The following is a 12,948-nucleotide window of genomic DNA, read 5'->3' as shown; positions in this document are numbered from 1 at the left end:
CAGGGGTTACCTGATGGCCACCTATAAGTTTATCAGGGGTGACCACCAGTTTTTGGGGAAACATCTGTTCACCAGAGTGCCCCAAGAGATGATGAGGTCGAACGGTTATAAACTCCTGCAAGACTGTTTCAGGCTGGACATAAGGAAGAATGTCTTTACTGTCTGAGCCCCCAAGGTCTGGAACAGCCTGCCATTGGAGGTGGTTCAAGCACCTACACTGAACGCCTTCAAGAGAAATTTGGATGCTTATCTTGCTGGGATCCTATGACCCCAGCTGACTTCCTGCCCTTTGGGCAGGGGGCTGGCCTCAATGATCTTCCAAGGTCCCTTCCAGCCCTAATGTCTATGAAATCTATGAAACAGGTTAGGGTTTACTTAGAGGACCTAGATGCTTTCAAGTCATCAGGGCCAAATGGGATGCACCCTAGGGTACAGTAGGAATTGGCTGAAGCAATTTTAGAGCCATTTGCCATCCTCTTTAAGAACTTTTGGAGGTCAAGTGAGGTCCCAGATAACTGGAGAAGAGCAAATACAGTTAGTGCCTGTCCTTAAGAAAAGGATGACAGAGAATCTGGGGACCTGCAAACCAGTCAGCCTGACCTCTGTGCCTGAAAAGATCATGGATAGTCCTAAAGGAATTCCTTGTGAAACACCTGAAGGAGAACAAGGGGAGCAGGAACAGCCAGCATGGATTCACCAGGAGTAAGTCATGCCTGACGAAACAGATTTCCTTCTATGAAAGTATAACAAGCATCTGTAGATGGGGGAGAACAGTGGATATGATAAGCCTCGACTTTAGCAAGGCTTTTGACATGGTTCCTCCTGACATTCCTTATTAACAAGCTTAGGAAATACAGACTAGATCAAGTATTAAACAGGTGGACATAACTGGTTGGATCACGGTGCAGGCATCAATGGTTCAATGTCTAGTTGGGCGGAGGTATCAAGTGGTGCTCCCCAGGGTGTTGTCCTAGGGTCAGGTATTATTAAATATCTTCATTAATGGTTTTGGATAAATGGATCAAGGGCACACTTAACAAAATTTGTGAACAACAGCAAGTTGGGTGGTGTTGTAGATACTCTGGAGAGTAGAGCTCAGATCCAGAATGACCTGAACAGGCTGGAGAAATGATTTGCAATTAGATGAGATTCAGCAAGGACAAGTGCAAAGTCCTGCACTTGGGACAGAATAACTGCATGCATAAATACAGACAGGAGAATGACTAGCTAAGCTGCAGTACTACAGAGAAGGATTTGGGGGTTATAGTGGACTGACCACAAGCTAAATTTGAGCCAACAGTGTGCTCTCATTGCAAAAAACCAACAGCAAACTATGTTGTATCAACAGGAGTGTCACTTGCAAATCAAGGGAAATGATTCTTCCACTCTGTTCAGCACTGATGATGAGGCCTCACCTGGAGTACTACGTCCAGTTTTAGGTCCCACACTTCAAGAAGAATGTGAACAGATTGGAAAGAGTCCACTGCAAAGCACTAAAAATTATTAGGGGTCTGGGAGGCAAGATCTATGAGGAAGTGCTGGAAGAACTAGGGTCATTTAGTCTGGAAAAGAGAAGACTGAAGGGGGATTTGATAACCCCGTGAAATATCTTCAAATACCTGAAAGGCAATTAGAGAAGATGGAGATGGGCTTTTCCCTGAGGCTGTAGGAACAGGAGAAGCAGCAACGGCCTTAAGCTGCAGCAGAAAAATTTAGGTTGGAGATTAGGAGGACCTTTCAGACTAGGAAGATGGGCAAGCAACTGGAACAGCATATGTAGATAAATTGTGGAATCTCCAACTTCGGAAGTTTTTAAGAGCAGGTTAGACAGATACTTGGCTGGGAAGGTTTAGTCAGGAATGCTCCTGCTTTGAGCAGGGGGTTGGACTAGACAACTCTACAAGGTCCCTTCTAGCCCTACTTTCCTATGATTATAATAATAGCTAATGTCTTATGGGCTTTGCTGACAAAGCAAATTCACAATAAGAAATGTGCAAGACAAAACTCGTCACATGCTCTGTGTTTCCTGATCTGGCTGTACAAGAAATGTTCTCTGTGTTTGAGAGCCAGAGGATAATCTTATTTTAATTTATGGAGCATTAAGTTAATGGAAAATTAGGGTACCCAGAACAAATAAAATCTAGACAATTTTGATGGATTAAAAGACAAACAAAAAAGAACCCCCTTCAGAATTATTTGTCTATGGTTATCAAAGGTTTTTGAGGTACCTGTGGTTCAGAGTGCAGGGATCTTATGACTAACATTACTTCCAATTTGTAAATTTGTTATCAGTAAACACTAAACAACTTCCTCATTCTTTACACCAATGTTCCTTAAAAAGATAGCTCACATATTATGTGCAATTAAAAATGTGTCCTTGTTATTCATAAAGTACCAAGACTCACGGTTGCAAAAGACCTGCATAAGAAGGTTAAGTTTACATCTCAAATAGTAAAGTCCCACTCCTGTAACAAGATACACGTATGGGTAAGAATCTATCCTCTGAATCGGGGCTTAAGTGGACAGCCTACAGCTAAACTGGAGTTGGGGCGGAGGTAGGTAGGATGGAGGATGGATGGGAATACCAATAGAACAAGGGATACAATGAAATTTTAAAACTGTTAAATTGTTTATGTTATTTTTTTTTTAAACCTTTGCTAACTTTGCTTAACACATTTACTAAATATGTACTAAAGGTAGAGTAGTGAAAGTTTAAACAGTTGTAAGACGCAGATGTTTTAAATCTTCTGCATTGTGGATTCTGTGCTTTAGGCCTGAATCTCTGATGTCCCATAGCAAAGACCTGTACAGACACCCAAAGCTAGTGCATTCAAAATTGTAAGGTTCAGACTTTGAGTCCAGTGATTCAAATACCTTTCTGCAACTCTGCTCTGGACAGACCTTTTGCCCATCTTCCCCTAAGAGAACACCTTTTGTTGCTTTTAAATGTCTAATATCAACGAATATTTTGATTTGAAATATCTAATATCAACTACATACCTAATAATTTTAAAATGCGGTCATAAATTCTGTCCAATATAATATCAGAAATACAGATTAGTCTGTAAACATGTTGGAACTTACTCATCAGGTAAATTCTCCAATTCAGTTAATGTACAAACATTGTCTTATCATTCTTCTGCTTCATTTGACCATTACACCCCAAGACCATACACCTGCTCAACAGACAAGCAAGAATGTAAAAAGATGAAGGGAACCTTGGACCGAGTTAAGGGATCTGAGGCCATATGCTGCAAATCAGAAGATCTGCAGTGTTGTGGAGCTGCTGGAAAGGGGTAGAATATAAAATCTGGTAAACCAAAAATAGCATACGAGTACTTCAGTGTCTCTATACTCAAACTGAAGTGTGTTATTGCTCCCTGGTACAGAAAGAGGAGAGGGGAAAGCAATCAAACCAACCTGTAGGAACTCACCTGTCTTCCTCTGCATAAAAGTCACCCTAAACTGCAGGCTTAACAGCTTCTTATCCACTGGTTTACAGTTAGAGATGTTTACCCAGAAATGATGGTACATGTCTAGAGGCTCAGGCAGTGGCTCATCTTCACGGCGCACAATTTCTTCAGCCCTTGATTTTTGCTCCTTTATGTTGACATAGGCACGCCCTGTCTCACAAGCAATACCCATTCGGTCCTTGGAGAATGCGAGGTGGGCAGCTTGCTTTCTGGGGACCGTAATATTCCAGGAGACAGTGACATGAGGAGGTAGACCATCATACCAGTTAGGGGTCTGTAGGTAAACTTTATCTTTTGGGTCTGGGGTCACAGTGAAAATGCATTCCTCTGTAGTAAAAGCAAAAGATAGAGAACATATAGTGTGACCAGTGCTCTCAGCTTTCTCTTTATGCACATTACATGACTTAGCCACTCTTTGCTAAAATGAAACATGTGTCACTGACAGCCAGCAACTTACAATGGGAATTGAGACTGCTTTTTATCAATAAATGCATATCAATTATTGTATCTGTATATTTCATTCATCACATCTTCCCAGGAGCTCCCTAACCACAACCCTGAGGCCAAAGTTTTCATTCAGACTTATAGAGGGAAAAGTTCCTCAGTGATTCAAAAGTTCTGCCCAAGTAATGATTATCAGGATCAGGGCCTGGGAATTTTAACTCATTACTACTTATTAAAGGATGTGGGAAATGAGGTGAGAGAATAGATTACTTCCTTACCTTTAATAAATGGCACAAAAGACATTTTCAGATCCTGATTAACAGACTCATTGAGGAATCTTTTGCCATATGTTCTGAGGGTGATGGTGATATTGTCTCTCATCTGAATCTTTTCAATCGCTCCCCCAGGACAGAATACCCCAAGGTTTAACTCCTTCCTCTGAGTTGTACTGACGATACCATAATTATAGCTTGCATTGCACTTCAGCTCTGAGACATGTTGCTGTAGCTTCAAGGATGGAGATACTATTTCCACATTGATCTCTTCTGGAGCCAACAGCTTCCAAACAAACTTATCAAGTCGGATTGGCAGCTGGGCAATGGATCTAGGAACAGTGAGGGTATACCATTTCTTATGGCAGAATCTGATATCCCAACAGGCTGTAGTCAAAGACACAAATTATAGATAAAATCTTTGCAGCGAATAACAACCTATGGAAACAAAGTTTCCCCATGTAGCACAGTAGTTAGTTTTGCATACACACACACATACACACACCCCTCCCTTGTTTTCAAGGCAATCTGCATTTAAAGCACAAATAAAAATAGGATTTAAAAGTGTGAGTCTTTAGTTGAACACTGGGGGAGATGAGATCACATAAAACTCTTCTTAAGGTATGCTAATCCTGTTCTCCAAGTAACAAGACAAGACAATTTTGTCATACCTATGGTTTTTTCAGCTGTGATCTTCAGACGCTCCAAGTCATTGCACAGGAATGAAATTCTGTGTACAGTGCCAGATGTTAAAGTCAGATTATGGTCACAGGTTCTAGGATCTTTACAAATCAAGCATACAGGCTCAAAAGCCAAACGGCCCTCACTGGGCATTACATTTGGAAGGATAGTCATAGTGAGATTCCTCTCTTTGCTTAAGTCAATGAAGTAGGTTACATCTGAAATGAAAAAATTATACAAATAAGTCAAACACAGCTATGACAGATGTGGCCATCTTAAAACTTCCTTTTGCTTATCTCCCCCCCCAGCAAAACAACTATTGGAATTACTTTTACATCAGCTAGGAAAAAAAACCTTTATTTATTTTACTCTGTTTTACAAAATGCAGATCTAGACATTATATACTAAATTGCTAAATCCACATACCACATTTCTGTTCCAGTCTATGGAGTAAACAAGCCTATCTGAACAGAGCTCAATTCTATTTACATCCTTTCAATCCCACAGGGCTAATATCACGTTAGCTCCTTCTGATCAGGTTAGATAGTAATATAAACAGCTCACTAACAATATACAGGGCCTAGTGAATTTAAATCTATCAAACTGGCCTAGTGAATTTTCCACAAAGTAGTGTGAATGTCATCATAAAGAACAGTGGACAGAATACCAGACTGAGGCAGGTAATCCTGGTTCTATGGCCAACCCTGCCAGATTTCTTGCATGATCCGTCTCTCTCTGCATTCTTTTTGTTAAAATGGGGATCCTGGTTCCTCACTTATATACAGAGGGCTGACATCCGTGGATGAAAGCTACTAACTACAGAGTACCGTTACTGTATAGCCGATTAGATAAATTGAGTTCTCTCTGTCACTCACATTAAATGATAATCCTACTGTTAGAGGCAAGGATTTCTTAGGGTGATATCTTTTACTGAATGAACGGTATGTTGGCATAGAGTTAAACAAGCTTTTGAAAGCAAGACAGACACATTATTCTGATTTTTACAAAGGACTGGAAGCTCTTTTCTGTGATTTTAACTGTTTGGGATGCATTTTTATTTTAACCTCTAAAAAAAGACAAGCACAAATCAAAAATAATAAGAACATGGGAGACAGCTGTAATATTTTATTACACTTATCAGACCCTCTGTTTAATCCATGGTTAGTGTGTTGTTTGCTAACTGATAACTAGGGTCAAACCAGTCTGGGGTGGTTTTGCACCTGGCTGGGAACCAGACAGAGTTAATGGCTTCAGATAAGCAGTTAACTTTAAAAAAGGAATAGAGACTTTTATTGTTTATCCCAGCTATTCGCTGATCACCAGACTGGTTGGTAAAAAGGTGGGTGGGGAGGAACCAAACAGGGAAAATGAAACAAAACTTAGAGGAGTTCAGAAGTCGAAGCCCTGAAATGGAGGGAAACTGGAGAAGCAGATCTGCAGAAAAAACAGACAGAACCTGAGCCCCAGAAGCAGCTGGAAGGGTTCACCTGGAATAAGTGAGTTCTACCTGAATAACAAGGAACTCAAGGAAATGCTAAATTTTAGGCAAGTGGGGTATCTAACCCTTCTATGACTTAGCCATTTTTATTTCCTGCTTTCTCTGTTCCTATAGATAACTGAATGAAGTTTTGTCTTGAAAAAGCTGTCCATTTGGTAATCACTGCATTTGCCTACTTGATCCCAGCTTCTGAGGGAAAGACTCTCAGGCAGATGTTACAATTAACCTGTTAACTGTGCCACAAATATTAACTCTGCCACATGTTCAAGGAACTAATGGTGCAACAAAACACGAACCCGGCCACAAAAATATTCTACAGAAGATACGTAACATTTTTGTGGCTGGTTTCCATTGGGTCATAAATTGAACATGTTGCAAGGTAACCAGAGCCAGCTCAGAACTTTGGTGTGGTCCTGGGGCTGTGAACAACAATCAAATAAATGACTATCAGTCCCGGCCCTGGGAGTCTGCTACCAGCTCCAGTGCAGTTCCAAGGCTGGGGTCTATAATGGCTGGTCCCAGCCCTAGGACCACATGGGAGTCTTGAATGGCCCAGGGGCCATGTCACCAAAACAACTTGTGCCTTTTCGAAAGCACGGTTAGTAAACAGATCACTGCAGCTTGGGAACCCAGTCTGAAAGTGTGACAACTCATAGGATGCCACTCGGAAGTGCAGTTGCCAAGTCTGACAAATAACAAGGACGCCCAAAGAGGATAAAAAAGTTGTTTAAAAGTACAGCTAATTTAGAATAGTCATGATAAATGGCCATCCATTAAAAATGGTAAGCTTTTCCTTCCCCAACAACACTCCTTAAAATATATATATATTTTTTTTAACTAGCTCTATCAGTCCCATATCAGCCATTTGATATGGTAAAAATCTGAGAATTAAAGACTTTACATAGCTGCCTTCACTTCAGCCTCGCAAGTAATTTGTAAGTTTGTTGAAAAATGAGCTGAAAAAAGTTGTCTGGTTTCCCAGAGTCCATCAAGCCCTGCTAAATAAATACTCAAGAAGGTCCCAAAGGGGGCAAAACTACCATATATGGTAAATTTGCAAGCCTATTTAAAGGTCATCACAATCATGTAGTTTAAAAAAGGGATTCTATTTTTCTAATCCACTTCTTTACATCTGACATGTAAAAAAAACACACAAGGCTGAGAGAGACTAGCCATAATTAGAGACTTACAATTATCACTCACTTCTATAAACCTTAGAGATCTGAAAGAACTGGAATTTCTACTCTGCAGAAACTTTTGCATTACTGAGTACTTTTGTTCCAAATTAAAACAAAAAAACTGGCAATTCAAAGTTTTGCCACAACGCAGAATTTTTAGAAGTGTTCTGTTTTGAAAGAACTGAAATGGCATTTTTTTGAGGAATTCCAGGCAGAGCAGATAGGAAGCCTGCCTGTCAACCTCCTGGGAGCCTGGGAACCAAGCAACAGGAAAGTGGCCCAGCCCAGCCTGCCTACTTGCTTTCCACAGATAGTTTTGAAGGAACCAACACATTCCTGTGAAACACTGCTATTGTGTAGATCAGCATTTTCAAGCTGAAAATTGTTCTATCAGAATGCTTTCAATAAATGGTAGTAAAACCCATTAGCTTCACCAGTCTTCAATCAATCAAAAAGTGTGCAAATGAAAAAAGTGCCTACAAAATAAATTTCTTTTTATCTCATCCAAATCATACCCAGAAATCCCCCCTTACCCCTTACCACTTCTTCCCCTAGAATCTCTGCTGCACGTGTACAGAAAGGCTGAATCTGCTGCCTATTTGGACAATTTTGGATCCAGGGTAGATAGCAGTCCTAGAATCTGTGGACCCTCTCCGAGAATGTCCTGCTTGCAATTTCTGTCTCAATGTAGTACCAAATCAGGGGATATTGCTTCAGTTGGAAATGGCTATTTTTCCCTGGGATGCAACAGTAAGCACAAAACATAACAGAAGAACTTATCTAAGGGCCTGGGGCCACTTCAGTGTGCAGATACCAATGTATTTTTAACTGCATTTAAAGTCTACAAATCAGTCCCATGCAAATAGAATTTTATGTTAACAAAGCAATTTCCATATGGCTTAAGTGGTAAGAAAAAGATGTAGTTGGAGCCTTTGAAGGAGGATTTATACATCTGTGATGGGGTCCATGGATCTCATTCAAGACCAGCAAGGAAAAGGGTAATTGGACAACTGGCCGCTACACAGTCAAAATATGGATTTAAAAATATATATCCAGGAGCACCCAGGGGTCATCTTGGCTAGCAGCTACTCTGGTGGAAGCTGGCCAGCTCAAGGTCCAGACAGACTAATGGCAGTGAAGGCCACATACCACAGGACTGCAGGAGAAACCTAATGAATTTACAGGACAGCCAAAGAGCTTAGTCCTAGAGAGACTGCTAAAAGATACTATATTTGGTAAGGCGTTTTTAAGCTAAATGCCAAGCAGGAGAGTCTCTGGCCTGAGAGGAAAGTGGGTGGGGAGAAAAGGGAGCAAATTCCTGACAAGACTACATGCATATAAAACTAAAGATCACTTGTGAAATCTATGAAGATCCACTAATCTTATTTAACTTGTATCTGAATTTAAATAAAGTAAATATAAACAGGTTTTCCAGGTTATCATCTTGTCTGCTGGACAATAAATATATTAAAATTCCACTTTGCAGTCCAGTAAAAGATGGAGAGAGACAAAGTTGATTAACTGAGTATAATGCTTTTACTCTGTCTGGATTCCAAGATGCATTGTACACTAAATGTAAGCAAATGTGATTTGTTAAATACAAATTTCCTCTGCAGTCTTAGTAGAATTCACCACTCGTAAATGGAGCCAAACCAGACAGTAAAACAACATCTACAAATAGACAAGACACTTTTGACCTGCTGCACTCTCTACCCTGATGCATCACTTCTAGGTACAGCTCCCTGCTGAGATGGCTCGCTGGGACTCTAATGAGCTCCAAAGTGACAATTTTTAAATCTGGACTCTTATTCACTAGGAATTGTTCTTAACTCACCGATTCACTTCAGACAGAAAAATGTCATGTTATTTTCCCAACCTCTGCCAACACAAAGTTGAAACCCTATCAAGGTTGCATAACTTTAAAGCCTCTAATCACCTAATTCTGAGTTGCTGTAGGTTATGAGTAAATTGTCAGCTCTTTACAAAAGAGACATTTTTATACCTTTCTGATGCACATCCTTTCCATGCACTCCCAGCTGCACACTGCAAGCCCAGTGAAAGCCAATGAGATGGCCTTGACAGCAGCTAAACAGAGATTCCCCATAAAAAAGTCCATGTCTAGCCCAGGGGTGGGCAAAATGCGGGCCACCAGGCCGTTCTATCCGGCCTGCAGAGCCCCTAAATATTAATTTTCTAAATTTTTTATCTGCCCCTGGCTGCCTGTCATGTGGCCCTCAATGGCTTGCCAAAACACAGTAAGCAGCCCTCCACCCGAAATAATTGCTCGCTCCTGGTCTAGCCCCTCAACGTTTTCTCCAAGCTATCTAATATCACTTCTGCCTTATCTAGATTGAGCTTCACTGCCAACTTTTTCTCAACCCTATTCCTACCTTGACAAACCATCATGTAAATCAGAAGCCCAGTGCAAACTGGATCAAGTAAAAAGCCAATGTATTAGTGGAGGAGAACCTACTGCTAAAACTACAGGTAATACTCTTCATTATCTCCAAAAGGGACTTTACATACACAATGAGCAACCTAGATGATGACACAGCTCTGCTACCCTGCTTAGAAAATTTGGAAATAACTACTGTCTAGAAGTTTTCCAAATGAGCATCAAGCATTTGGGAGATAGTGACCTCTCTCAATATCCAGCCCTATATCTAGACAAAGCTACAAAAAATTAGAACGAGACTAGGAACCTAGTTTGGAGGTCATGAAGTACAGCTCTCCAAAAGCCAGCATGCATTTCCATAAACACATTCTGCTATCACGAAGGCAGCTTTCCCATCACATGAAAGAAAAGGAAAATTCTTCACAGTAACTGCAGTCTCTGTTAAGTACGTGCAAGTTTCATGGACCTACTCCTCATAGCAAAGAATTGTATCTTATTGTCTGAGCTGTACTCTACATGATCAAGCTGTATTCTGCCTGACCAGGCACATTTGTTGAAAGGGGATAACCACCATAACTTCATGGACGCTACAATGAAAACTTAACAAGTTTTATCAACATTCCCCAGAGCACAGGTCTTCAAAAAATTCTCTACTACAATCATTTGGACTTCAGACACAAATTTCACACCAAAAACTGTCTTCTCTACAAGCTTCAGCTATCATAGGTCATCCTAAGGATACATGAGGATGTCAGGAAAGGACACTGTAGAAGACACATAGGTAATCCAGTAGAACAGATTATTAGCGTCCAACAAGGCCTTACAGAATGGTCCGTGGTCAATATTTTCCCTCCTAGACCTCTGAAATTTCATGAGGATTGGTCAGAGAAGTACCTCTGCCTCATCAGTAAGAATAAAAACTAGACATAAGCTCAGTCTGAAAAAGGTTCAAAGACCATGATGAAAATTTCCTCTGAGTGAAACTGGAATATGTTCATTTCTACAGATAAAGACTAAGCCATCAGGAGAGTACTGCTGCTTTCATGAAATCTTGAGCCCATTGAACAGTCATCTACATGACTGCTTAAATCGTTCACGGTCAAGCATGCAGATTTTCACACCCACAGACACAAGAACTTCAGCCAGTTGAAAAAGAAACAGAGAGCAAAAAAACAACAGGTAGTTGATATACTACCACATGGATAGTGCCAATATGGGACTTCCAAACAAGGCCACCCAAGTTCCATATTCACGAAGGAGGAAAGCTTCTATTGTCCAAGGCTGAACAAAACAGAATGACTAGTTCTCCTCTCCAACTCCCCCTTGACTCATGCTGAGCCAGTCAACATCTGAAGGCAAACACACAGGCAAATACACACCCACCAACACCTTGTCAGGGCTCAAAAGTGTGTGTCAAGTCAGAGACCTCAGATATTTACAAATGTTGACAAGGTTTATCAGCTTCAGTTCTTGCATTCATTCACTGATTAATTAAACCACACAGAGCTCCTTGTAACTTATTCTAAAAGAGAGGTCAAGGTTACTAATCCAAAAAACCCTCTGATCCTTAATACGCCTCTGCCATTTTCAGTAACAAATAGTTATAATGGAACAATAAAAATTAAAATTCCATTCAATTCAATGCCAGTCATAAAATTACAAAAGCAAGAAACTAAGTACCATAAATTTCTGATGGACTGCAGTGTCAGTTTATTACATTTTATTTTAGGCAGTATAATGCATTGTCTGTAATTAAATATACAGAAATTGGACGAGATAAATTTGTAGGTACATTGACAATTCTAAGTAAATGTTCTGTGTTAAATTTTCAAAACTGTTTTAATATTTGGACAGAGTCTAAAACTCAGTGCTTTAGAAAATCCCAGCTGGTGGTCCCTCCAAAAGCATTACATTTCACAAACCAAACCCTCTTCTTTGCCAAAATGTTTGACAAGCTTGTACCTTCTTGCATGGTTGCCTATGAAGTGAGTTTTCCCCTCTGAAGTCAGTCTCTGTGAAAAAGCCATGGGCCACATGCTCCTTTGTGATAAGGTTCAATTAATGGTGTGGCTGGAGTTCAGAATATTGACTATAAAAAGTGATCACTAAAGCCCATTGAAAATATTGCCTGTATAACAGACACACAGGCAACATATGACGACTCAAAGCCCAGATTGTAACAATACAAGATTAAAACATTTTGATCTATTTTGGACACTGAAAAGAGATTAATATTAACTCCAGTAAGGGCTTGGGGGTGAGGGATATAAAACCTGGTGCCTAACCTCCTCTCTCAACTGAGTGACAAATGACATGTTCAAATACTTCTATTAGGGTTAGAGAACAAGGTTCATGTAGATGTCATAGAGTTTATTCCACTAATGGAAGGTGCTCTGATGGCATAGTGATGGGAATAGCAAAGATCTGAACTGTAGGGGGAAGGGGAACAACCTTCCCCCCACCAAAAAAACAACATAAAAACCAAAAACCTGTAATAATACTGAATATTACTAAAAAAAAATAAATGCAAGAAGCAAGGATTTATTGGGGTGATCTCTTATTATCCCAACTATGCAGCTGATGCAGAGTTAGACAAGCTTTCAAAATCAAGACATTCTACTTGCACTTGAAAGCTTATTTAACCCTATCCCAACTATGAAGTTGGTCCAATAAAAGATGTAACCCTAAGCAGCCCTTACCTCTCTCATAATGACAGGACCATCATGGCTACAACATCACTCTTACACTACTAAAAAAGAAATAATGCTTAAATCTGATATTTACTTTCCCGCCATTCTTGCTAACGATTTGCATATGAATGGACCTTGATCACAGAATCATAGAAGTAGGGTCGGAAGGGACCTTGTAGATCTTCAAGTCTGACCCCCTGCCTGGGCAGGAGAAAAAAAACTGCGCTCAAATGATCCCAGCTAGGTAGGCATCAAGCCTCCTCTTAAAGACCCCCAGGGTAGGAGCCAGCACCACTTCCCTTGGAAGTTGGTTCCAG

At 40.4% G+C, this 12,948-nt stretch overlaps 1 protein-coding gene across 1 annotated transcript in view; it reads right to left on the bottom strand.

Annotated features, from left to right (window-relative positions):
- The window catches only part of CDCP1 (CUB domain containing protein 1), a 63,549-nt gene that overhangs the window by 14,724 nt on the left and 35,877 nt on the right, over window positions 1–12,948 (bottom strand). Inside the window, exons 5-7 of the mRNA XM_019508889.1 lie at window positions 4,861–5,088; window positions 4,196–4,576; window positions 3,435–3,800 (exon numbers count right to left, since the gene is read on the bottom strand). Coding sequence (XP_019364434.1) covers window positions 3,435–3,800; window positions 4,196–4,576; window positions 4,861–5,088 — 975 coding nt within the window. The remainder of the gene's footprint in view (window positions 1–3,434; window positions 3,801–4,195; window positions 4,577–4,860; window positions 5,089–12,948) is intronic.

This window comes from Gavialis gangeticus, unplaced genomic scaffold (assembly GCF_001723915.1).
Source record: "Gavialis gangeticus isolate Ggan-Ray unplaced genomic scaffold, GavGan_comp1, whole genome shotgun sequence".
NCBI classification, from domain to species: Eukaryota; Metazoa; Chordata; order Crocodylia; family Gavialidae; genus Gavialis; species Gavialis gangeticus.
This window is presented reverse-complemented; position numbering and strand designations above follow the sequence as displayed.